The sequence below is a fragment of the Rhizopus delemar genome, genomic scaffold (assembly GCF_000149305.1).
Source record: "Rhizopus delemar RA 99-880 supercont3.1 genomic scaffold, whole genome shotgun sequence".
Lineage (NCBI taxonomy): Eukaryota > Fungi > Mucoromycota > Mucoromycetes > Mucorales > Rhizopodaceae > Rhizopus > Rhizopus delemar.
Genome location: NW_027137827.1, coordinates 1,302,877 through 1,328,832, shown reverse-complemented (window position 1 = coordinate 1,328,832; position 25,956 = coordinate 1,302,877). Strand labels below are relative to the sequence as shown.

Sequence of the window (25,956 nt, the reverse complement as noted above, 5' to 3'; positions counted from 1 at the left end):
TGCTATACAGTAAATAAATATGAATACAAAATACAGACTCGCATTTAATATGGGTCTTGGGATAGTTTTCCAAAAAGAAGCACATGAATTGTCAAAGAATATTGCGTTTTCATGAATAAAGCTTTTATTTTTTTATATATCTGCGAAATGAAATTGTTGTTTAATCCTACATCATATAAATACGTTAGTTTTATCTTCTTCATAATAAGAATAAGTTCTTTTTCTTACCTGACGAGCTTTGAGGCTGCGAACAGTGACTTCAGTAGGTGTTCTATACATTTTGTTAGTTATAAAGAATTAGGAAATTTCTAAATGATACTTGCATGACATAAACAACAGCACCCCATCCTGAAAGAGCATCTCTATCCTGTGCGTTTAATAATGCTTGAGAAATTGTTTCAAAGAGATCCTCAGGTTCAAGATCTGGTTCCCAAAGAGATTCACACATTCCATACAAGTTAGGTCCAGCTGTTCCACTAACAACAAAGTCTTTTGCAAAATTGATACATCCAATCAAATCCATAGCACAAATAAATGGCTTATTATCTTTTCCTAAACCCGCAACGACTGGTTCGACAAAATAAGGTCCAAATCTATATTATGTGATTAAAAGGATGAGCTTTTTCAGGTTAATTTATTCTTTGCTATACCTTCTTTTCATATAAGGTGGAGGAAACCATGTGAGCTAGTGTTTTTGGTTCAATTTCTCTCTCTTCACGCATTTTGTACATGTTTGTCTTAAAACGGAATCGATCTGCACTGTTACAAAGGAAATTTGTGAGTAAATTCAATCACTTCAAAAAGAACACATACAGTGTGAGTACATCAGTAGCTAATCCCGGTAATCCAATAAAAGTCTTGTCAGTTGCTTTAAAAATCTTTTGAAAATCAGTGGAAACTGTCATGAATTGGGCACCTAAACGTTTATCTGCAGCAATAGCGACACAGTCTTTACCGACCATGGCTACTACGGAGCCACCATTATATTGCATAATTGACTATTTATGGAGAGCGTTAGCATTAATAATACAAGTTGCAAAGAGGTTGAGAGGATTTACCATGTTGAATAAAGTATTATTTTATAAAGAAAGAAAGTGGAAGCTGACTTGACGCGTAACCATCCGACAATCCAAATTATTCGATGACGTGTCAATCAGGAAAGAACGCCTACATGTTGGCCGCCCTCATTAAAGCGGACGTTTAAGCTGACATTGAAACGCGAAGATAATGTACTTTCAGTTTTCTAGTGATGGAGCTTCCAATGCAAAATAGCGATGTGTTTATTGTTTTTACAATTCAAAGATAAAAACACACATACACAAGAGTTACTCAAAGCTAAACACAAAGATTAAAAGTTTATCAGAATAATATTGATTACTGAAATGGAACACAGGTATTTTATCAAAAGTAAACAAAATGACGTAATACAAGCTTTACTTTAAGGACTTTTCTGTTTGTTTTTCTTTACTTTTCTGTTTTAAACAAAGAGCTTCTAAAAATGGCTTTAGCTCCCCAATTTTCTGGTCATCGCTTAGGTTCTGCCTTTGCTCCCCATACTATTGAACTCTACTTGGACTATGTTGTTAGTAGATTACTTTTTTTAAAGCTTCTTTACTTAATATATTAATAGTGTCCTTTTTCTGCCAAAATTTACAAGAAAATTCGCGAAGTAAAAGAAAAAAAAAGTGATAAAGATAACTAAAAGAAAACTAACTCAAGTAAAAAATATCTCATAGCAAGTATGGCCATACATTGAGCAAGCATACCCCGACAAAGTCAAGTTTATCTTTCGCCAACAAGTTCAACCCTGGCATGCTTCTTCAACTATTGTTCACGAAGCTGCAATCGCAGTTGAAAAAATTAATGATAAGAAGTTTTTCGAATTCTCAGACGCGTTATTCGAACATCAAAAAGAGTAAATTTCGAACTTTTATTGTTTAGACTTTAGAAACTTATTTAAATTGAATAGATACTTTGATGAAGCATTGGAAACAAAATCTCGCAGAGAAATAGCCAAAGAATTAGCCAAGTTGGCAGAAACAGTAGGAGTTCCATCTGATAAGGTCCTTGAACTTTTATTCAATGGAACGGGTGAACCTAAGAATGCAGGAAATAAGATTACTAATGACTTGAAATTATTTATCAAGCTTGGTCGTCAAAATGGTATTCACGTTAGTCCCACCTTATTATTAGATGGTATCCGTGATGATAGTGTCTCATCTGGTTGGGAACTTGATCAATGGAAAGAGTATTTGAGTACCAAATTGTAAAGTTTACTTAATAAAACCTCAGAGGGTGACTTTGCTTGTCATTGATATATTCTCAATTTGCTTATCGTGCACTATGTTTTCGTAATAGTGACTGTCACGTAATCTTTCAATTGAAGTCCGTTTAATTGAAGATAAATTATCAAATAAACTAACTATTGCCATGTTAGATAAACATCAAGTTTTTCAAGTTGTAATTCATTACAAAAAGATAAAGAAACTAAGCATTAGGATGACTATGAGATGTAAATGATACTGCCTTTTTTTGGTCAATAAAAATCAAATATCATGAGCTTTTTGTATATATTAAAGATTATATTACTAAAGCAGTAATAGGATAGTTATTGTGGCAAATTAGTTTACTCAACAGTTTATCAAAGCTGACAATGATACACTAACGTAACTCATGCTTATGTGCAAATGCTTGTTGACGCAACGAGTAGACAGTTTGATACCGAAATATTTCAAATAATTACACTTATAAAATCTATGAGCCATAGTTTTCTAATCCATTCGGCTTTTTTATATTATAATGAGGAGACAGTGTATTTAAAGTAAGGAGGAGATACAAGGAGCATTAAAGAGGACATGACGAACCAATTAACCTTTTTTGTAACTAGCTTTTAAATCTCCGTGATGTTTGAAAGAAAGATTTTTTTCTAATTTCTTCCTTGTCTACAACAATCTGCTTTAGTATGTTGTCGATCAAAGAGAATCCTTTTCCGCCAACTTATTCTAGTGGAGAATTTACAATATCAACTCCTTTATTTTGGACGCCTACCTTATTATCTCTTTTCATAGTAATCGTTGGATTCATTCGTTATTTAAACATAAAGCAAGTTCCATGGCAAGATATTTCAAGTTCTTTTGTTCCAAGAGAAAAAAGATTGTCACCGTTATCTAAACTGATTGTCATAATGGCATGTCTTATCACAATCTCTTTCTTGTTTGATGCCGTTGTAATTGTGCTTCGAGTAGTAGTCGATTCCGAAAACTTGCCAATCATGCTTCTCTATTATACAGCTCTATCTTGGGTTGCATGGGTTGTATCTTTGGTTTGCTTAATGGATGAATCACACAAGTTTTCAAAATGGTATTGGCTCCAATATTTATTCTTTGCCTTAGCTGCCATTGCAGAGACTGTTATTGGTTGGTTTTGGACGATGGGCTTTTACAAGCCTGAACCAGGTAAAGGATAACTTTAATAAATAATGTATTATATGCATATTGACGTTTATTATTTATAGGTACTAGCTTCAATATATATGATCACGCATTACTTGGAATCTTCATTACCCGTTACACACTCGAACTTTTCTCCTTCATTTTCTCTATTATTCAATTATTATACACAAAACGCCATATCCCAGCTGCTGAACCACTTTTATCCTCCCAATCCAACTATGGAACGATTGCTCAAGATTTATCAACCAGCAAGCAATCAAAAAAAGAGAATGAAGGATTTTGGAACAAGCTTACACGTGTATTGCCTTTCATATGGCCTCATAACAATTTTAAATTACAACAACTCGTCTTTTTATGCTTCTTCCTCATGTTACTCGGCTTGGTCATCAACGTATTTACTCCGCTTCAGATAGGTTATGTTGTTGATCAATTCAATCGAGATCCTCAAACTTTTGCTTGGGTAGCTGTCTGTGCCTATGTTGGTTTCAAGTTTTTGCAGGGCAGTTCTGGTCTCATTCAGGCATTACAGAACTACTTGTGGATTCCTGTTGGACAATATACGACTCGTGAAATCTCTGTTAAATTATTTGCTCATTTACACAGCCTATCACTTCACTTTCACATCAATCGAAAGACAGGAGAAGTACTTCGCGTGGTGGATCGAGGCACAAATAGTATTGTACAACTGTTATCTCAAATCGTTTTCCAAATATTCCCAGCTTTGGCCAACATTTTGGTTGCAGTCGTCGTCTTTTCTATTCAATTTTCTGTCTCATTTGGTGTAATTGTGTTTGTAACTATGGCACTTTATTTGTATACCACCATTACCTTGACTGAGTGGAGAACATCTTTTCGGCGTAAGATGAACGAGCTTGATAACTTTGCTCGTTCAAAGGCAGTGGATTCTTTATTAAACTTTGAAACTGTTAAGTATTACAATGCAGAATCATTTGAAGTTAATAGATATGACCAAGCTATTGGTGAATATCAAAAGGCTGACTACAAAAACTCTGCTTCTTTGAATGTCTTGAATCTTGCCCAAAATGCAGTCATTACAGGTGGTCTTCTTGCAGGATCACTTTTATTTGCCTATGAAGTTTCTCAAGGTCGTTTAACTGCAGGTAACTTTGTTACATTCAACGTATACATGATGCAACTCTATACACCTCTTCATTGGTTTGGTACTTATTACCGCATGATTCAGCAGAACTTCATTGATATGGAGAAAATGTTTGATCTTTTTGACGAAGAAGAGACTGTAAAAGATATTGAAGATGCGGGAGAACTCACTGTGACAGAAGGACATGTTGTTTTTGACAATGTTTGCTTCTCATACGATCAGCGTCAAACTGCATTAAACAACATCTCCTTCTCTATTCCCAAGGGCGCTACAGTAGCGCTTGTGGGCCCCTCTGGTGGTGGTAAATCCACTATCCTTCGCTTACTCTTCCGTTTCTATGATCCTGATTCAGGAAACATTTACATTGATGGCCAAGATATTGCCAAAGTGAAGCAAACATCCTTGCGTAAGAACATTGGCGTTGTACCCCAGGATACTGTCTTATTTAATGATACCATCATGTATAATATTCGATATGGTGATGTGAATGCATCTGATGAAGACGTTCAAAATGCAGCCAAGGCTGCACAGATTCATGACAAGATCCTCACTTTCCCTGATGGCTATGAAACAAAGGTAGGTGAACGCGGGCTTCGTCTTAGTGGTGGTGAAAAGCAGCGTGTAGCCATTGCTAGAACCATTTTAAAAAATCCATCCATTATTTTATTGGATGAAGCAACAAGCGCATTAGATACAACTACTGAACGTAATATCCAAGAAGCCCTAGCAGCGATGACCAAAGACCGTACTACGCTTGTGATAGCCCACCGTTTGTCAACCATTGTCAATGCGGATTTGATTTTGGTGATTAAGGACGGTCGAGTGGTAGAATCTGGTAGTCATGAAGAATTAATTCAGGGCGCGCTGGCAAATAAGATTGAAGGTGTTTATTATGAAATGTGGCAAAAGCAACTAGATGATCCTACAAGTGAGGCTTTGACCTCTGCTCCTGAAGATGTTCTGGTGGAAGAGCCCTCTGAAATTTTACAAATCCCCAAAATACAAGAATCTGTACAACAAGAGGCTGCTAAATCCACTGAGGGAGAAGAGGAAGATGAGGAAGATGAAAAGAAGAATGAGGACTCTAGAGACACACAAACAACACCCAACCAAAAGGCAGCATCTAACAAGCGTAAAAAAAACAAAAGAAAGAGAACTAAAAGCAAAAAATAAGTTAAATATTTATACTTGTTAAATAAAAAATCATGAAATGTTCATATAATTATTTTGAGATTCATAAAGTTCCTTCTTTGTTAAAAAAATCAATACGCATTATTATCTTTGAGTTTAGTGCAACATGAGAAGAAGAGAAGAGAAGAAAAGAATAATGATAAAGCATCCTCCAACGTCCTATGATTTACCAATACCATACTTGACTATTTTAGTTGTATACTATGCTCTGGCACTCTCAAACTCAAGATATTCTCATGATTTTTCTTAGTTCTATTGTATAAATTTCATACTTTCCTTCAATACCTCTCTCTCCGTCATTTAACTATGATTCACAGTTGATGAAATGTATTTCCAAGCAAGGAATGGAATATATAGAGCTTTAATTATATAGTATTTATTTTAGCTCTTCTTTAACAGTTTCAATAGTATCATAACAAATATCATGCCTAGGTTTGTTTGAGATAGGAAGATTGCACCAAAAAAGTAAAAGTTTTCTGTTTTCCTTAGGAAATTTCATGTAAAATTGATTACGGGTAAGCACATTGTCTAGATGAACAGCAACACGGCCTATAGTGGTAATTTGAGCATTGTATAAGATGTTCGTAAAAGCAGGAACAATTGGAACTTTGTATTACTGGTTCCACAATTGCCATATAAGGCAATTGTTTAAGTAGCAATATTAACAAGACTTAAACTGATATAGAATGTATACAAAGTAGTTTTATTTAATTAATTACATAAAGGTTGAAAGAGAATTATAATAAAATACATATTATGATTTAGCCAGTAAAGATCTTAAAGATGAGATAAAGAGTTGAACCAGTAAATCTGATAACCGATAAAGCTGCCACAGACCAAAGAATAAATCCTAGATAAGTAGAGGCTTTATTGTCGACAGTGATAATTGATGGATTTGCAATAATGACTACAAGAATCAGATTTGAGAGGATCCAAGCCAAGACAAGACGAGTACGGAAAGAACGATAATAATCCTCTTGTTTCGTTTTAGCATCACGATGTGATTTCTCTGGTTCGACCTTCTTTGTCAATTCTACTTGTGCATCAATATAAGCAGCATTAATGTCCTTTTCTTCAACTGGGACTTCTATTTCAACTGCCAAGTCACCTGAACCATCCTTCTTGGCTTTGACTACACCTAAATCAGTAGCCACTGTATTATCACCTTTTGTACCCCAAGACACATCATGTGTATTACAAAAAGCATATATATTGAGTACGTTTGTATAGCTGGGAGACAAGAGAATGTACTGAATGAAGCTGGAAAACATATGCCATGGATCAAGGAACAGGAAGCTTGATACAAAGTACATAACATATGTTGCACAGAGTGAGATGATGATATTTCTAAATGCAGTTTGTTCTAGCATCCCAACGATTTGACCATTTGAGCTACCTATCACTTCTCGAACACCTATAACAGTAATCCAGATAGCAGCAAACATCATGTAAATCATTAAGATGGCAAAGAAGATCATAGAACCAGTGTATGCAAGTTTTGAGCCTTGAGGGCGGTTACCCATGGCGATAATGAATTGAACGACGATCAAGATAATATAAATATAATTTAAAATGGTATGTAATATTTCGCCAGTATTGGCACTAAAAGGTCTGCTTGAAAGGGTGTCGGAGTCAGTGACACCGTTGCCAAGAGCTTTTGTTAGGATGAAGAAGGTGAGATAAAAGTTACCCAAAGCAAACCACGAAAAGATCAAGTTATAAGTGTTGTAAATGTCTTCAAGCATAAACATCATTTTACGTATATAAGAATGATCAGATGCCCATACTTTACGCCAATGGTACAAAGCATAAACACCAGCAAAAAAAGAACCATTTAACCAACGTCTTCTTTGAGAAATAAATTCATCTACTTTGTCAGGCACATCTGTTTCACCATATGAGCTCGACACATAATGCAAAACCCAATTGGCCTCTTTCTTGGCAACCAGCTCATAGCATAAAATACGATCTTCAGCCAAGTACATGTTTGCTGTAAATATGTCTGCATCACCGCCATGTTGTGTTTCACCCAAAAAGTATTTTTCTAGAGGTCCATGTCCATTAACATCATTCTGAAGTGCTCTATAGCGGTAAGCCGAGAAAGCACCGGGTAAGACAGAGATGTAGCCAAAAACGCTCTCGAGAGGCTTATCTAGAATGTTAGACATCTTATATTCAAAATTTTGCGCTGCAACCAGGGGATTCAATAGTGCCACACCTGCTGTGCCAGCCATCGCGCGGATTTCACCACAGGCACCAGCAATGTTAGAATTTATATCAAAAGCTTTCCAAAGGTGATAAATGGAGGTTCCACCAGGCCTTGTGCCAACATCAATCAACACACACACATGGGGATCAATAACTGGACCAAACGCTTGAAAGAACCAACGATGAGAGTTGATCTTTTTTTGATTTTTTTCTTTCAGGCAAAACAGCAATTGACAAGGAACAACACTTTTGGATCCTGCCTTCTTGACTTCCATGTGAGGGTCCACAGAGATTTGCGTTGTGTATTCGTAAATGTGAGCAGTGACCGGTTTGCCATGCACGATATTTTTTGCCACACCATCTTGATAAACGCCTAAAAGTGCTAAAACGGACAATGTTCGCTGATTGATTTTATTACGACCATCCGATACAATACAGACAACCACTTTTTCCCAACCATTAGGACCCCAAGTTCTAGATCGATCTCTAGTACAAAGGTGTGCAATATTTTTCATTACACCATGCATTGTACGAGTAAATAATACTTCGTCTTCCTATGTAAAAAACATTAAAACTTTTTTATATTTTTGTATATGCTAACACTTTACATTATACATTGTTAATACAATAAACAGCTCTGTTTTTCTTTCCAACATGGGCTGTCGAAGTGTATAACCATCTGCTACAAAGTCCTTTGGATCACAAGTAGCGGCTGTATAGCGCATGTGAGTAAATTCTTTGCCGTCTTTAATAGGAACGTCTTTTAAATAAGCTGTTGGTACTGGACAATCCAACACTAAATTACCCTTTGTCAACTTGACTTGCCTCGCTAGTATTTAATTCTCATTTAGTCTACTTTATTTTCGGGAATATTTTTATATTTTCTTACTGGTTTTATAACGACGAGGTTGACGCCTTGGTGCTTGACCATAGTGCATAGTAGGTGAAGGTGGTAAATGGTTTAAATTACCAGGTATACCAGGACTTGGAGATCCTGGATTCTGGTATGGAGGATAAGGAGATCTGACTGCAGGATTTGGTGGTCTATGGACTGGAGGATAAGGAGGAGAAGTTAATAAAGGTTGATTGTCATAGAAAGGTTGTGGTTGTTCTTCTTGGTAAGTATCTCCAAATGATGTGTTATGAACTGGTGGTTGATAAGAGAATTGAGTATCATGAAGTGGGAATTGTTCATGATCTGGTCGTGGAACTCCAGGATACATTTGATGAGAGGAATAAAGGAAAAAGAAATAATAATAAAAAAAAAAGTCTTTTGTTTTTCACAGGTACTTTTATATCAACCATTGTTGTGTAACTTGCTATTGGACGCTTGGCATAAACCAGCCACGTTAAGATCTGAGATTAAAACAATAGCAACAAACAAGAAAATTCTTGCATTGTTCTAAAAATAATGATTTATTCTTGAAAACCACTATGGAATTCTGGTAGAAATAATATCTGTTAACATTCAAAAGCTACACATATCCAATTAAGGATTAATAATGCAATCATACACTTTTATATTTTTTTAGTAATAACTAAATACTGTAGTGATTGCAAGTATGATGCTTTTGAGACTGTGAAGGATTGAATAATAAACAGTTCATGTTCTATTTATGCATAGCTATAGTTTCTTTGTATGAACTAGGCACTGAATAAGACAGTGCACGGATAATTCAAAAGCATTCTGATGCCCGCAAATTGTGTGACCTATTTGTCAAATAAATCCCCTTTTCATAAGCAGTAGGCATTGCTGTTGTCTATGAGAGGGTACAATGTAAGTGTGAGCTTTGCATTGGTTATGTTACACAATGCTTTTCATAGAAACGGGATTTTCATTTCTTATTTTACTTTTTATGCATTTTTAAGGTTTTCATTGCAACCATTTATTTATGCTTCATTTTGATGGTTTCAAAAAATGCATCTTAACGCGATTGGACGTTGGTTATGGCTGCTTATTGTTTATTGTTGTTCATCTGAAGATGAACAAAATAATCCATGGTTAGATAGTTTACTACTATCTACAGTTTTTTATTTTCTCCTGCTTTTTTTATTCGTGAATAATCATATCGTACTATTCTTTACTATCAGATCATACTTTTATGCTATTATGTATATAAAGCTATGGCAGATTTAGTTGTATACAGTCCGGCTGATGGATATTGTCGGTTACAAAAAGTAAATGTCGGTCACAGAAAAATGAAAATGTCGATTGCAAAAAATTATAACTGGTTGTATAGAGGATGATACACCACCATTACAGTTAGCACCACTCTTGAATTGCTTACTCTATGCGGATGATGTGGTTCTAATAACCAACAGCTCAACAATGGTTGACCTACTACGAAAATGTGCAGAACACAGTATGCAAATGGGATACCGGTGGAATCCTTCAAAATGCGTCATCTTGGATAACCAACCACGAACAATAGAATATGCGATCTATGACCAAGTTCTATCTCAAGCGACAACTTTTACTTACCTAGGAACATCCTTCAAACTAGGCGGCTACCTTGATCTGGAGAATCTTGTTCAAAGCAATATTTTCAAAGCCATGTCTACGATGAATGTCCTATCTTCTATTGGGGTAAATCCATATGGGTTCTCCAAGCTCCTATGCTCTCGATTTTATGCTCAAATAGTTCGGCCACAAATGGAATATGACATAGCTATCAACTGCCTCAATCACACTTAGTTGAAAGCTTTAAGAGGCACAAGACAAATGAGTAAGTAAGATCTACGGTGCGTCTAGAGAACATCTACCAAGATGATGCTCCATTTGACTAAGTTACCCACAATGAAAGAAAGAGTAGCTATCCTGCAAGCCCAATTCCTCTTTCTTTCATTATCTTTACCTGAGGACACACTTCTGTATCGCTTAATGCCACACATACATTACGCAAGAGGTCATCAATGGTATAGACTATCAAAAAACCGCTCTGTGGAGAATGATGCCGCCGACAATAACCGACTTAGATACCCAAGACTTTAGAGCAATAAAAAAGAAATTCCTCCATTCTAACTTTGAAAAACAGATCCAAGGTAAGAACTCCAGACTACTATCCAGCTGTCGACCAGCAATCACTCTCGATCCTATCTCGTGGCTACCAATGACTCATGAAGAAAGAAGTCGATGTATACGATGGCGCCTTGGTTGGTTGCCAGATGGTGCTCTCAAACCCTACCCTTACCATCCCAACAACAACCTGTCAAGACGTCACGCCATCAGCTGCCTCAATATGCATCGCCGTCTCTGTATGCCTGAAACAATAGCTGGCCCTATATCTTTTTTTTTGAATATGCTTTTGACACGCACATTTGTTCTCTCTAGTATTGCTTTGTCCTGAACCTGCCGATGACCCGTTATATGTTCTATCCTCCATGAATTAGATCAACTACAACACTATACAACCATCCCATGCAAGACACCTCATGGCCAAAAACGAATTGAATGGCTGAAACAATTTAACTGACTTTGTATGTTTCTCTATACACCCTACTTTCCTTTCTCGTGTTTTACCCTTGAACCCGAAGGGTTTTTTTTCTTCTAAACGTCAAACCTCCAAACGGATTGATCTAGTCCGTGTGGACACTTATTTGTTTTATTTTTTTAGCGCACAATTGGACATTTAATAAAATATAACGTTTAAACAAAAATGGTTGCTTTTCATGTCGTTTACATTTAATGATATCCAAAAGATAACTTATACAATCCTTGAGTAAGTTTTATTATTTGAGTGCAGTATGTTTAGCATGGAGGTTATTATTATTTATTATTATTATTTTTTACAATAGGGATTCCTAATGGGACACATTCGGATGACAAACGTGAACCTCATGAGCAAAATTGTTCTTTCCAACATAATGAAGCTATAATAATATCAAATTTATATTGTTGCTTATTGCTGAAAAGTCCTTTTTGGTACAGGAAGTTGACAATGCTAACATCTCCAATAGCTAATGGCAAATTACACCCATGTGCAAATATAAAGTAAGTAATGAACAAGTATAAGCTTAAAACTATATGTTCTTTTATAGTATTTGTCATAAAAATAATAAAACAATATATTTACTTGATAAACAAAAGAGTTTTGTATGTATTTGTTAATTATAACTGCTTTGTAACAAAATGCTAGCAGAGCTTCTTTGTTTTTTATTCTTTTAGAATACACACGTGTAGAATCACATGTATATTTATAAAGTATATTTATTGTTAGATTACTGTTTTCATTTAAATAATGATCCTTTTATTGCTATGTCAGTATCAATTCTATGAACAAAGAAACAGAAACTAAATATAGAGATGAGCCAATGGAAATATAATATGATAGACCTTTCGAATATAGAATGCGCAAGCGAACCTTTAAAGCGTCGATCCCAACCCAAAACCCAAGCCAAAAGAAGTCCAGCTTATTCTGCATCTCAAGACAAACAAATTATGATCAAGCCTTTAAAAATAGAATATATAAATACATACAAAGAATACATTTTAATAAGGGACATCTTTATTTCTTCTAAAAAGGATCCTAGTATTTCAGATCTATTTTGAGGTTACCAATTTTATAAGACTTACACAATAGAGGGCAGTAAGCTTTCCAAAAAAAGATCATCTATAAAAAAAAAGATAGTTTTTTAAAACGTGAATAACTCCAGAATACTAACCCTACAAATGAAATGACAACATTGTTAAATTTCTTTATTTCTTTCGCACCTAAATCTTTTTTCAAAATTCGAAAATGATCAATACAACGAGAGTTAATTTTTTTTCCCCAAAAAAATTACTATCTGTAAACCTCAAAATGATCAATCTTGCGCCATGCTGTAACCAATTGGAACGATTATTTGCAGTGAGAACAGTAGCTCGCTAATTAATTCCAATAAATAAAATGTTGAGGACACATATATCCATAACTTTGTTTCTTATATTATCAAACTGGTTTTTGGGATCGAGGGCATCTTGAATCATCAATGGTAAATATTAAATTTATAACTACATGTCCATTAAGTTACATGGTTTTCCTGTAGGATAAACGGCAGACTAAACCAAGTTGATCCAATGGGGAAGTTTAAGCCTGATTACATTGCATACGTGAAGACTCGGAGCACCCGATATGATCCTACCATTGCTAAAGTTAAACCCACTAGCGCAAATCCGGGCAAGCCTCCCTCCGATCTAGTCAAGTTAGGTCAACAGATGAAAGTAATGCTCAATAATCTCATTAGTTATAAGATTTTCTCATCTGTCGTCTGTGGTATTTTGGTAGAAGGTAAGCAGATACGTTTTAGAGCATCTAGGTATATTTTCGTTTATTCTTTTCACAATAGGAAAAGATTGCTCTCTATACAAAATGGACATCATTGGACAGAGTTTCTATCGCATGGTACTTGTAGCCTCATTTCCACTATGCACTACCTTATCTAAATTATGTTTGATTCCAAACATGTCCTTGTGTATGATATACTTAAAGGTAATATTAAATAAGACTTTTTTTGTACTTTGAATCTAAAAAATAAGTTTTACAAGGATATCACTATTGACACCGCCAAAAAGGTTGAGAAGAGCGAGTTGACAAAAGCCAAAGGTCAGAGAAAACTGGAGAATGTTGTTCCAGAATCATGGATGCGTCATGTAACGTGTACCTTTAAGTGCAAGAAGACCGATGGTGATTAGTAGCAAATATGCAACATATATGATTCTATTATTTTGATAATAACTGTCGTATTTACCTCATTAAATACGTATTATTCGTATGAGATTACTCAAAACTTATATAATAACGAGTACCGAATACATAATATTATATATTACATATTCCCTAAAACTCATTTACAATATTAACCATATACAATATTTATATTGTTCAAGTTCAATACTAAAGTTGACCTTGAACTCACTTCGGTCCCTGAATAATTTCATTTCCTATATAAAGATGTAGTTTGATTAAATGGGTTCTCTCGTCTTGCAATCTAATGAAGAGGTTATATAGAGACTCATTCACTAGTTTTTAAGTACTATTTCCCTTTTAATTCTCAAATTTATTATCTGCAAATATCTGACATCTTAAAGCAGTGCATGTTGTATAATGGTAAAAATAATAAAAGAAAAGGTGGAAACAAAGATCAAGAAACAGGTGTATGTAATTTTTGAGACTGATCTTTATTTCTGTTTAAGTTTTAAAGTAAAGTTTACTCTGATTGAAGGAAGGTATTTGTATCTTATTGAGTGAATGGCTTGACATCTTTTATTGTAAGCGTTCTTCTAATCTTCAGGTGCTTTAGCAAGTGTCATCTATAATTATGATTATGAAAGCTTTTCAGTTATTCTTTTGTATGTCTGCCATAGATTATCCTTTTTATTCTGGGAATCCCTCACTGATTTGAATAACGTTATTTTATGCGTTATTCCAACTATGTGAAAGATTAGCAATATTCCTGATATTGGATTGGATTTCTGACAATAGGAAAAGACCTTGTTACTTTAGTTGATATTTCTTCTTATCAAAGAACCATCATGAATACAATACAAATTCTAAAACATTATGTCTAATTAGGATCAATTGTATGATCTTGTTTAAATAGACTTGTATTTTATTATGATCTTGTATTAAGACTTATATTTATCAATGTCAACTACAATCAATTACTGTCCTTCAACAAAGAAAACTAAAAAAAATTTCAAAATCAAACGCTTTGTTTAAAGATTTTATGAAGCCATCAACTGTTTTATTTAAATAGTACACTTACAACCATAACATGCGTACCTTCGTGTCTCCTCTTTTGATTTACCGACGTAAAATTGAAGCTATCTCTTCAATTATATAAAGCTACAACTGATGCATCACTTGTTGATCCTTAATCAAGTAGCGTAAGGGTTCTTTCTCTTTGCATACACTTTTATATATAATATTTTCTCCATCAGTTTATAAAATAGAAATGTTTAGCAGAAACTTAAAACACGAATACACATCTTATGAAAAGTGTCTTATTAGAATTATAAAGAACCGAAAAATACTTTTTTATTTATTTCTAATAACTTTTTCAATTGTGATGATTCATAAGGCAATTTATGCTTATGAACTGAGATGAATTATTTTTTTTTTTTTTTTTACTGAGGTGAATTAAAAATGTTTCTTAATTGTATTTGAGCACATTTTTATGCGGATTTCTAATTAAGTAATTGGCATGATTTCATGTTCATGTTTGGGAACAAGGACAGTGTAACGGCAGGTTACATGATTCTTAATGATTGAGAATTAATGCCAGAGCTTTCTGTCGTGACAAATCTCTTAGTTGACAAGCCTATTTAGAATAACTTCCTTTCGAACTTTTTTCATTTAAAGGATTAATTTAAAAAAAAAGTAAAATAAGTTCAATCATAAGAGGCATTTTGAAAGGACTATGGTCTGTGAATAGTAGAATATTCAAGAGCAGGGACAGAAAGTAATTAATAACTTGTGGTATCTGCTGGCATTAGTCCGCCTGAAAACAATAAATGACATGATTCTTGGTGAGCAATTGATCTTGGTGATTAGAACAGAGCTTTGGTTGACCAGGAAGCTAACCAAGGCGCCATCGGGCGCTTTGATTTCCTTATAATCCTGTCATCGATAACCAAAGTATAGGTTTTACAGAGATTGTGGATCGGCATTGAGAAAAGAATGTAGAATTGCAAGATCAGCATCGCTTCCACAACAATAACTTGGAAAAAGGTATATTGCTGTTAGTTGATAGCTAAGAGGTATATATATGGCAACAAGTGAGCTAAGAGAGCACCATCAGGCAGTGATAGCGAGCATGTAATGTGTTGGTATATTCTTTCATTATTGATCGTTTAGTCAGCAGCAGTATCAACTTGACAAAGGACTGACATGAGTCACTAAAAATTCGATGTAAGAATGTATTTTGAGCATCTTCATTTTAGCAAAATGAAAGGAAATATTTTATTGATAACAAGGTCATGCTTTAGCTGATCGCAGACTATCTATGCGTAAAAGTGGGCGAAAAGAAGTCGACTAAGTCCTTTGGAGTCAAGACCAATTGCAAAAAGTCAATTCATGACTACTATAGCTCTATTTCTATTGCTAATGAGCAGTTCATATGTATAGAGATAATCATCGGAACGGAACGGCATTTCAAGCTAAGAAAGGAAAGATTGAGCTGGAAGCGGTTCAGTATAAAGACTATATAGGAGCAATTGATTCGTAGAATTTAATGCAACACATTTACTTCGGCTTAATCTATAGATAAGACTATATATGTAGTTTTCACAGGCTTTCAGTATATTTGTCATCTAATACATTTTTGATAGTACGCAATTTAAGTTTACTTCTTTTTTTTTGTAGCTTTTTAGGTATAAGAATAACAATGACAAGATATAGAAAAATAAGCGTAGGCCTTTCAAGATGTAAAAAAAAAAAAAAAAAAAAAAAAAAAAAATACAAAAGCTGGTATACAATCTACTTTCTTTGTAGTTACTAAAAAATAATAATGCGGAATTATCCTGTTTATAATCATCTACAGTTGAAGCGAAAAAAAGTACAAGGTGTACGTACTTTGTTATATCTTTTGACAGCATATATAAATTGAATACAGTTCAATAAAGCCTATTGTCCAGTAATCGCTTGGGACTGAGGCTATGAAGAGAGTATTCAACAAGCTTAATGTAACTTGGAGTTTGCAGTGTTTTTACAGGTTCAAGTAAGTTTGGTTCAAAAAAGATTCTTGATGTAGGATCAAAGGTTTGAGTGATTGCTTTAAAAGAAGCAATAAATAAGTTTAAGTTGCTTGTGTCAAGTAACCATTAGATCCTGTCAAATTTATCAAAATATTTTGAGTAATATAAAGTAAAAAATGATAAAACAAAAAGCATTACAATGAAGTGTATATCCTTATAAGGACTTGGCTTGTTCTTGATGCAAGAAAAACAAAGATATTTGACTTAGATGATATTTATTTAAAAATTATCAAAAAGTAAGTCAAATGTAGTAAAGTAATTTTTTTTAAAAAAAAAAGTATAAGGGTTTTTGGGTTTTTTATATGTTTTTGATTTTTATGGTTATATGCTATTTTTCATTCTGTATGAATTTAGGCAAGATTCGTGACACTAACATTTGCATTTTCTAGATTTGTTGTGCTACGCCGGAATTACGTTAACGTTTGTACAAGGATATTCCGCAACATAAAATAATCAGGTTATGGGATTATGTACCAACTATTGAAGATGACTGTGCGGTAGACACCCTTTCTCAGCAATATCGAAATTACCGACTATGGCAAAATTTTACTTTAGCTACTTTTCGACAACTAAAAGATTTCTTTCTTAATCAATCAGGCTCACTCTCCTCAATTTCGTCTTTTGTTATTTTGAAATGTCATTATGATCCTTTAAGCACGCAGGGTATGGTATAGGATATTTGAAAGCTACAAATGATACCATATTTGTACAAAATTCATACAACTGATTTCACTCAATGCCGACCATCTTAAGAATTCCAAGATAGCATTGGACAGTTTCTGGTCTTCTGCTTACTCATGTTCTCTATTTAACAAGTCATCTTTCATATCTTTTATCTTGATTTAAATTTACAACTTAAGTCAGTATGACATCTAATTTGCTCACTCAGATCTCTATGTTCCTTTTCTTTCTTCAAACATCAGCACTTCCTTACGGTGGTGCTCGTCTCACTATGGTACATGTGGTATTTCTACCAGCAACCTATTGCTCAAGGCGTTCCTTATCAACTAATTACGATCGTATTCAAAATCATCATACAAGCACCCAAGCTAACAAACAAATCTTCATTATTCGATTAGTCACAATGACTGACTGTACTGCTTCACTATTATTTTGCTAGGTCCTTATATTCCCTTTTGCGTTGTAATTTTTTTAAGAAATAATCTAGTCCCACCTCAACTTTGCTTTTTTTTATGACTCTTCTATTTCATACTCGGTCTTTCAAAATGACTTTAGAAATGTAAATCAAAAAAGTATTTTTTATTACATAATAAGCGGATCAACTAGTATCAGACAAATAGGCTTCATTATCTGAAGCTCTATGAATAGCAACACTTACACTAGTGAGTACAAATACACATGTATATTCTTTCTTCTTCTTTGTTCTTATCTTCTGTAAGAACGAAATTTTTATTCGTATACAAATAATAAAGTAATAATCAAACTGTTATCTGATTTTAGGGAACTTTAGGAACACGATGAATCTGAGTCGAACAGTTCTATCATACTTTTTATTTTTTACTGCAAGTGAAGAACAGAACATTACCCTGAACTTCTTGCTTTCGGATCCTTATTTAAAGAAGCTATAATTAACTTTAATTCTGTGTAAGGTAACAGTTAGTAAAAGACAAAAGGGCCATATTTTAAATATTATATATTCTGTTGATGATACATATCCAACTCTTTTTTTTTTTGTTTAATTAATAAAGATCCGGTCTATTAAAAAACATGGCAGTTTATCGGGATAACTAATCTTCCATATCTCAATTTGAATTTTTAGTCATGGCAATTTAATTGTAACACAAATGCTTTTCTTTTTATAAATTGAACAAGTTAGAAAATCATGAAAGCTCAACTTCTTTTTCCTAAACACCTTTCATTATGCCCAACTCAACATTTCCTGCTGTTATTTCTTTTGGAGATAACAAGAAACCTATCATTTCTGCTCGATTTGGGGATGAGAATGACGAAGACTTTAGCACCCGTATGGAAAATGCTATTGAAGTTCAAGAGATCGCTCCCAACTTATACTTGAGCAAAGAGCTTTGGTTGCCTGCTGGTGCTCGTGGTGTATTTGGCGGACAGGTATGTAAACAAGGGGGGTCTTTAGAGTAGGTTTGCTTATTAGTCAATAGATTGTAGCTCAAGCTTTAAGAGCAGCTTTTTATACTGTTGGCGAAGAATTTGAGATTCATGTAAGTTATATGTTTACTTTGTTTAAAAAAGCTAATCAAAACTCCTTTTTTTCTCTTTTGGGACAGTCTCTTCATAGTTATTTTATTTTGGCAGGAAGCGTTGATACACCTGTTGTCTATCAAGTACAGCGTATTCGTGAAGGAAGATCTTATGCTACTAGATATGTTACTGCTTCTCAAAAGGGAAAGGCTATTTTTGTTTGCAGTTGTAGTTTCGCCAAGCCCGACACAAAGAATCTCAACTTATCTCATCAGGTTGAAATGCCAATTGTTCCTCCTCCAGAAACATACCCTTCGTAAGTACAATGCTATCCAAAAAAAAGAGCGTGTTTTATGAACGTATACGTGTATCTGTTTAGTGAACAGGAGGCTTTTGCGGAATTTTTGACTCGCGATGATTTAGCACCTAAATATCGTGAAGCGATGGAGCAAAGAATGATGGAAACTTCACCAGTAGATTTCCGCCATTGTCATGTTCCTGGAGAATTAACTGGAGTAAGTATCTAACATGTAATTTTTCTTTCTTGATGTTAATGAATGATCCAAGTTCCGCTACTTTAAAACAAGAGGCAAATTAAGAAATGACAAAGTACTTCACGCCTGTGTTATTGCTTATGCTTCAGATCATGCTTTCATTAATGCAGCAACTGATGCGAATGCAGTTCCTATGAATGCTATCGGTATGTTGACCAGTTTAGATCATTGTATATGGTTCCATTCAAATGCAAGAACCGATGAATGGTAAAAGAAACAGAAAGAAAACGTATCATATGCTCATATTTGAATAGGTTATTATATGATATGCACAGTCCTAGAGCTAGTAATGGACGTGGTATAGTGTTTGGTAGAATATATGCTGCAGACGGTACACTGGTTGCAACCACTTCTCAAGAAGGTATTATGCGACTTACCGAGAAGGAACAAGAAAATCGCATGAAATCTAAATTATAGAAACGCAACAAAGCAAATATATTGTTCGTTTAATTCATTTATCATCATTTTACTCATTCATCTTACTTTTTTTTTTAAGAAATCCATTTTATAATAAATGAACAAAGTTGTTTTAAAACAAATCAATCATTTAGTTTACTTTAGAAAAATTTAAAAGAAAGCACGCATGGACCACACAGTTACGCATTATCCTATGAGCTGATTGTTGCACAGGATAGTAAGCGGTAGGAGAAAAGTCAAATCATCCTTTAAATAGATCGTTCCCAACAGAGTAGCAAAAAAAAAAGTACTCATAAAGACTTCTTCTCTTGACTAATAGTATGCAATGGGATGACATGAAGAGAGAGGGTTTTTTTTTTTTTTTGAGTCAGCTTATCATTCTTAAGACAATATGAATATTCTTTGTAGTGTTTTCTGTTGCATCCAATCTCAAATGCATAGATTAGGAGGGCTTGGTTGATAAATCTTTAAGCACATCAACATCAAAAGAAATCATATTAGGCAGATAACGAATTCAGAAAAGCTACAGATTTTATGGTGCCAGATATCTCCAAAGAAGACAAAGGAAATTCAGGCACGCAAAAAGAAAAGTGGGTTTTATAAAAGAGATTGACGTTTGAATAAAATCTTTATAGACACAACGCGCGTTACATGGAATTTAGGGTTTTTTTTAAAAGAGTATTTCAACTGTAAAGGCGATATTGTGAACCAAGCTGTTAATAATAAAGTCTATAATGTGCCTAGACGAAACATTCTTGAAGATAAATAAAACGAACCTTATTTAAGACTGCCACATATTTAACTTGACCAATCACTTATTCTCCCCCTTAAAATTTATGCTATGCTTCTTTATATAAAAATAGCAAGTTTGTGAGGGAATAAGAAACCCTTTACGTGTACAATCAAGTACAAGTAATAACAAGTAAATTCATGTAGAGTACATTCGGGAAATTGCGCTTTTTTTTTATTGTTTTTAAAATAATTTCTTGTACATTTGTGCTTGATTTAGCATGTTTGTTTACTATAAGGTTTTCTCTTCTTATTTTAGAAATGTCAACAGCAAAATGTTCATCATAAATAAATCACAGATAAGTGCAACATATGACTTTCAAAAAAAAACCTATTTTGCTTACAATACATTTTTTCTTCTTTTCTTTTAATTTCTTTTGCTATTTTATTTCAAAAAGATGACAGTAAGTTAGTAAACAAGAAGTAATACCGCATTTGGAATAATATTAACAATATAAATAGGAGCGTGATGATAAAGTAAAGTTATAGGTCATAAATGTTGTCTCTATAATAACTTGCATAAACAATTAGGTTTATATGGCAAAGATCGCAGAACAAGCTGAAAGATATGATGGTAAAAACAAATTTATAACAAGCTATCCTCTTATAAATATTAATCATGATCATCATTAGAAATGGTTACGTTCGTAAAAGAAGCCATTCAGGTAAAAACTCGCTTACAGAAAACAAGACAATAAACAAGTTGGGATAAATAAACCAAAAAAATATAGGTCAATGGCAGTTTATCTACTGAAGAACGCAACCTTTTATCCACATCCTTCAAGAATGTAGTTGGTGCTCACCGTAATTCATTAAGAATTATATATTCTGTACTAGCAAGAGAGAAAGAAAAAGAGAATGAAGCACAAGTGAATATAGTTGAAAGATACAAGGAAAAGATTGAAGAAGAGTTGTATGCTATATGTGATGATTTATTGAATCTCTTGAATGAACGCTTGATTCCTGTCGCAAAGGAAGCAGAAGAGAAAGTATTCTGTTATAAAATGTAAGTAAAAGTATATAGACTGTGAGATTTAAAAAGAAAACTCATCATTTTAGGCTTGGAGACTATCATCGTTATATTGCTGAATATGCAACAGGAGAAAAGCGTCTCCAGTCGGCCGACAATGCACATGAGGCTTATCAACAGGCTATGACAATTGCTGAAAAAGATCTGGACACAGTGAATCCCGTTCGCTTGGGTCTCGCCTTAAATTATTCAGTCTTTTATTATGAAATCCTTAATTCACCCGATCGTGCTTGTCAATTAGCTAAAGAAGCGTTTGATGATGCTATTACTGAACTTGATAATATGACAGATCATTCTTATAAAGATTCTGTTCTTATCATGCAATTGTTAAGGGACAATGTCAGCTTATGGTCCGCTGAAACTCAACAGGACATACAAGAGTAAAACTTTTTCATCAGATAAATCAAGCCCTACCTACATACATCTTTACACACAAAAGGATTTGAATAAGGAAAGGAGGGCGAAAAAAAACGTTTATTTTTTTTATTAAAAACATGCATCTTACTTTCATCTTTGATGATAGAGTATTTTAAAGTCGTCAGGTTTAACAAATAAGGCTCTTTGAGGATCTGTATAAAAGTATCTTATTCCATCTATTGAACCATCACTTTTACCCACTATAAAATAAAAATAAATGATCCGTACGCATCGCATGATTGCTCTATACACTTACATCTACTCTCAAGTTCTACACCAATGTATGGACCTTCTGCAAATTGAACAGGTCCAATGTATTTAATCGTTCCCAAAGTAGGTAAAGGACGACGAAGTAGTTCTACTTTATCACCTATCAAAGGCACATTGTCCACATCTTCTTCGTCACTCACATCACTGCCTCCCATACTCCATCTTGGCTTTCGAAGTTTCCCGTTCTGTCCTCTTTTTGTCTTTTTGGGTGTCAGATACGCATTGGATGAAGATGACTTGATGGGTGAATTCGATCGTAAGGGTCTGGTGGGCAATTCGAATTTCAATCGACTCGGCTTTTCTTCCAAACGAGGCGTGACTGCAAGAGGCTCGACAGGCAAGAGTTGATCGGTCAAGGAGGTGAAGGAGGCGCTGGTTCGAAGCATCGGTCTTTGCTGTTCCAGGAGAGAAGAAGACGTTGACAGTCGCTTGGCTTCTGTCTCACGTATTGATTCAACTACAAAGGGTGATTCGGCTGAAAGTGCTCTTGGCCTTGATTTGGGTCGAACTACCTCAATGATGGGATCTACAGAGAATCGACGAGAATAGTTGAAGTTCTTTTTGGATTTCCGAGGCTTGAAACTAAAGATATGGCTAAAGTCTGTATCACTTGGTTTACAAATAGCGCGGTAGGGCACCCCAATGTCTTCTGCGAGTTGACGCAGTGTGTTCTTTTCGAGTTTCATGAATCCTCCTTGATTTTTTACCTTTGTCCAGCGTTGATTAATATAAGCAGCACAGCGTGCCCTCGCCACCAAAAGAACATCATCAATTGCCATGTTCTTCACCACCTCTTGTCGTCCTACCAGATCGCGTACGATGCCCTGGTATATCACACCCGCATTGGTCTCTTGGATGCCTTCTGTCAAGACATGGGTAAGTAAGAAATCAAGAAAGTCAACAGAGAAACCAGCTCCGATGCCATCAACGCAAGATAATAAGATGGGATATTCGACGCAATAAAAGTCAAAGAACTGTGATACCATACTGACTGTATAGTGTAAGATGGGGTTGATTAAATTCAAAGCAGGTTGTGACCAGGTAGGGGTAGGATCCGCACTTCGAATTCGGGATAAGCACATGTGAAGCGAACTTAATACGTGGATCGCGTTATGCTTTGTCACATTGGAGAAAGTGAGTGATTCGATTTCGTGAATCACTGATTTGAACTTTATCTGTGGATCGATCAAAGGCTCCTGCTTGAGAACTGTCTGTAGTACATTCTTTCCTAGATTGGATGAAGAGGAGACCAAAGAAGATATCAAAAAGGCAAACGGACGCTGTGACCAAAAGGGTGCAAGAGATTGAACGGGATCGCAATAGAGCAAAATAAGCGTTCTTCTTAACTCTGGTAATAATTCTACATGTTTATCAGACCAGGCAAGCATCGAAGGAAGAATGACGGCACATCTGGAACAGAAGCATTTGAATCCATGACACAGCTGCTGCATTTTATACAACAAAGCCTTGCCCAGCGTCTCAGAATGTCCAAGGTAGTCTGCGGCATAAAATGTCTTTTGCATGACTCGAAGGTCGTGCTTACTTTGCTGAAGATCGTGATGTGAGCGAGATTTGGTTTTATCTTTGGGTAATGAAGAGACAATGATCCTGTCTGTATAAAAGAAAGTTAAGAGGGTATCAACAATAGCTACGTTAAACAGATCGTCAGTCAAATGGACAACTGAACTTGAAGCTTCTTGAAATTGGGTACAAAAGAGTGAATAAAAATAAGAAGATTGAGCAGCCAAAATGAATTTGTGTGCTTTGAATGAAGGTGTTGGAATATTGACTTGTTGGGTATTATTATCTGGACAAGTAGACAGAATCATGACTGTATCGGGCTTCTTTTTATCGTCAGATGATGGAATAATATGAATGGTTACATCGGTTGCTATATTTTCATGCAGCATACATTTTAAGTCATCAATCAACTGAACACTGTCCGGTACAGAATCAGAACATAAAGGCAAAAGAGGTACACCTAGTTGAGCACTTAGTTTTTCTAATTGATTAGCTGTGTCACCAGCAATTGTTGCATCTGTGGATTCTAGTGATACAAAGGAAGCAGTGTACCAAAAACGGAGTAAATGTTGAAATAATTCCTGGCAAATAATTTGGCTGATATCCAATTTTAACGGTGAATGGCTTTCATAAAGAAGTTCTGGTAAATAACTTTCTACAAATAACTTTGGTGCTCGTGCTAGTATAATAGCTACAGGCAAAGAATGTGTGTTAGTGCATATTTTTTAAAAGTTTTCTGATTCCTTCATTACCTCTATGAGCCCAAATTTCACTTGAAGGAAAACAAAAACATATGTCTGCCAAGTATTCTTTTGGTTTGCTGAGTAGTTTATTTAATGAATTATGAATGGTACTGATAGGTTCATCAAACATTCCACTCAGTTTATTTACTTCAATTTTTAATTGGTATTAAAAAAAGAAGGAAAAAAGGAAAGAAGAGAGTAAAGAAGAAAGAAAGGAAAAAGAAATATATAAATATAATCTGAGCTTATAATTGCTTTAATAGGTGGGTTGCAATTTCTAATATCAAATGAGAGGATGAATAAAAAAAAAAAGTTATCATTATTTGTTATGAGAATGATCATATCAGTCATGAATGACTTTACGCTTACTCTTTCTCTTTTTCATATAAACAACACCAACAAAACAATCAAAAATGGGATTTTTAATCCCCTTTCCCGATATTCTCCCCTGCAACCATTAAAATATAACTTGCACAACTCCATGGTTTTCTGCAAGAAAAACTACTTCTTTTACTATCAACTAGACAATAAAGGAAAAGATGTCCGTGCGGCATTATTAAAGAATGCTATTCTTTTTTTTCTTTTTTTTTTTTTTTTGAATATAGCTTAGTTTGTGTTTATGCTATCTTTTTTAGAAAACCCTTTTTCCGTTTGTAACAGAGGCAACTGTGATAACGTTTTCTATTGGACGTAAGGTTGATTTCATTTTACGTAATGATTTTTTATTTTGTAAAAACGTGATGAATACACAGCATCTACGTGGGATTTTTTTTTGCTTGTCCGTTTATAAAACGAACTTGTGCTCTATCTTCTTCTTTATACTTTTTTACATTATGAATTACAAAAAAAGAAAATTATTTTCCAGTTTTTATTTCGCTTTTTAGCCTAAAATAGCAATCGTGACTTGTTTTTACGCCAAGATGTGGTTGGGGATGGCGCGTAATGCATAATATTTGTGGCGAGTTTCAATGTCAGCTTCGTTTTTTTCGTACAGAAGAGGATGACTTCAAACCCAAATGATACTAAAACAGATATTGCAATTGATAAAGATAATATAAATAAAAATGGAAATGAAAATATACAAAGTTTACTTTAATGTTACTAATAAACGCTTGTATTCTCCGAAAGATAAAGTTATAAGCGCAGTGTGAAAGCATCAATAAACCTAAGGCATATAAAGTGCTAAGAGCATGAGTCATTGCTCCTTTAAACAGCTTACAGTTCATAAAGCTGACTAACTATTTTCAGAGCTTTGGTTTACAATATAAGGTTACTTTTGTATGCAACCAGGTAACATCCCCCTGAAGTCCTTTATCTTGGTGTCACCATTAGCTG

At 34.5% G+C, this 25,956-nt stretch overlaps 9 protein-coding genes across 9 annotated transcripts; 6 read left to right on the top strand and 3 right to left on the bottom strand.

Moving 5' to 3' along the window:
- Nucleotides 1–283: 283 nt before the first annotated feature.
- RO3G_00525 (uncharacterized protein) lies at nucleotides 284–992 on the bottom strand (the record flags this gene model as incomplete). Its single annotated transcript, XM_067655116.1, has 3 exons — nucleotides 284–593; nucleotides 730–759; nucleotides 814–992. The coding sequence occupies 3 exons, from the start codon at nucleotides 990–992 to the stop codon at nucleotides 284–286; spliced, it is 519 nt and encodes a 172-aa protein (XP_067511217.1).
- A 506-nt stretch (nucleotides 993–1,498) lies between these two features.
- Nucleotides 1,499–2,395, top strand: RO3G_00524 (uncharacterized protein; the record flags this gene model as incomplete). Its single annotated transcript, XM_067655115.1, has 5 exons — nucleotides 1,499–1,582; nucleotides 1,631–1,669; nucleotides 1,737–1,915; nucleotides 1,970–2,266; nucleotides 2,359–2,395. 5 exons carry the CDS (start codon nucleotides 1,499–1,501, stop codon nucleotides 2,393–2,395), a joined length of 636 nt encoding a protein of 211 aa, XP_067511216.1.
- Nucleotides 2,396–3,184: 789 nt separating this feature from the next.
- Nucleotides 3,185–5,745, top strand: RO3G_00523 (uncharacterized protein; the record flags this gene model as incomplete). Its single annotated transcript, XM_067655114.1, has 2 exons — nucleotides 3,185–3,455; nucleotides 3,515–5,745. The coding sequence occupies 2 exons, from the start codon at nucleotides 3,185–3,187 to the stop codon at nucleotides 5,743–5,745; spliced, it is 2,502 nt and encodes an 833-aa protein (XP_067511215.1).
- Nucleotides 5,746–6,524: 779 nt separating this feature from the next.
- RO3G_00522 (chitin synthase 2) lies at nucleotides 6,525–9,194 on the bottom strand (the record flags this gene model as incomplete). Its single annotated transcript, XM_067655113.1, has 3 exons — nucleotides 6,525–8,525; nucleotides 8,580–8,683; nucleotides 8,861–9,194. 3 exons carry the CDS (start codon nucleotides 9,192–9,194, stop codon nucleotides 6,525–6,527), a joined length of 2,439 nt encoding a protein of 812 aa, XP_067511214.1.
- Nucleotides 9,195–10,300: 1,106 nt separating this feature from the next.
- Nucleotides 10,301–11,318, top strand: RO3G_00521 (uncharacterized protein; the record flags this gene model as incomplete). The annotated part of the gene is made up of 3 exons (XM_067655112.1): nucleotides 10,301–10,558; nucleotides 10,667–10,697; nucleotides 10,894–11,318. The coding sequence occupies 3 exons, from the start codon at nucleotides 10,301–10,303 to the stop codon at nucleotides 11,316–11,318; spliced, it is 714 nt and encodes a 237-aa protein (XP_067511213.1).
- Nucleotides 11,319–13,174: 1,856 nt separating this feature from the next.
- Nucleotides 13,175–13,642, top strand: RO3G_00520 (uncharacterized protein; the record flags this gene model as incomplete). The annotated part of the gene is made up of 3 exons (XM_067655111.1): nucleotides 13,175–13,238; nucleotides 13,297–13,439; nucleotides 13,496–13,642. 3 exons carry the CDS (start codon nucleotides 13,175–13,177, stop codon nucleotides 13,640–13,642), a joined length of 354 nt encoding a protein of 117 aa, XP_067511212.1.
- A 4,944-nt stretch (nucleotides 13,643–18,586) lies between these two features.
- On the top strand, nucleotides 18,587–19,851 carry RO3G_00519 (uncharacterized protein; the record flags this gene model as incomplete). Its single annotated transcript, XM_067655110.1, has 6 exons — nucleotides 18,587–18,790; nucleotides 18,841–18,900; nucleotides 18,967–19,196; nucleotides 19,260–19,395; nucleotides 19,448–19,641; nucleotides 19,710–19,851. 6 exons carry the CDS (start codon nucleotides 18,587–18,589, stop codon nucleotides 19,849–19,851), a joined length of 966 nt encoding a protein of 321 aa, XP_067511211.1.
- A 1,187-nt stretch (nucleotides 19,852–21,038) lies between these two features.
- RO3G_00518 (uncharacterized protein) lies at nucleotides 21,039–21,650 on the top strand (the record flags this gene model as incomplete). Its single annotated transcript, XM_067655109.1, has 4 exons — nucleotides 21,039–21,044; nucleotides 21,172–21,214; nucleotides 21,274–21,305; nucleotides 21,372–21,650. The coding sequence occupies 4 exons, from the start codon at nucleotides 21,039–21,041 to the stop codon at nucleotides 21,648–21,650; spliced, it is 360 nt and encodes a 119-aa protein (XP_067511210.1).
- A 527-nt stretch (nucleotides 21,651–22,177) lies between these two features.
- Nucleotides 22,178–24,751, bottom strand: RO3G_00517 (uncharacterized protein; the record flags this gene model as incomplete). The annotated part of the gene is made up of 3 exons (XM_067655108.1): nucleotides 22,178–22,287; nucleotides 22,344–24,569; nucleotides 24,631–24,751. The coding sequence occupies 3 exons, from the start codon at nucleotides 24,749–24,751 to the stop codon at nucleotides 22,178–22,180; spliced, it is 2,457 nt and encodes an 818-aa protein (XP_067511209.1).
- Between the last annotated feature and the right edge of the window lie 1,205 nt (nucleotides 24,752–25,956).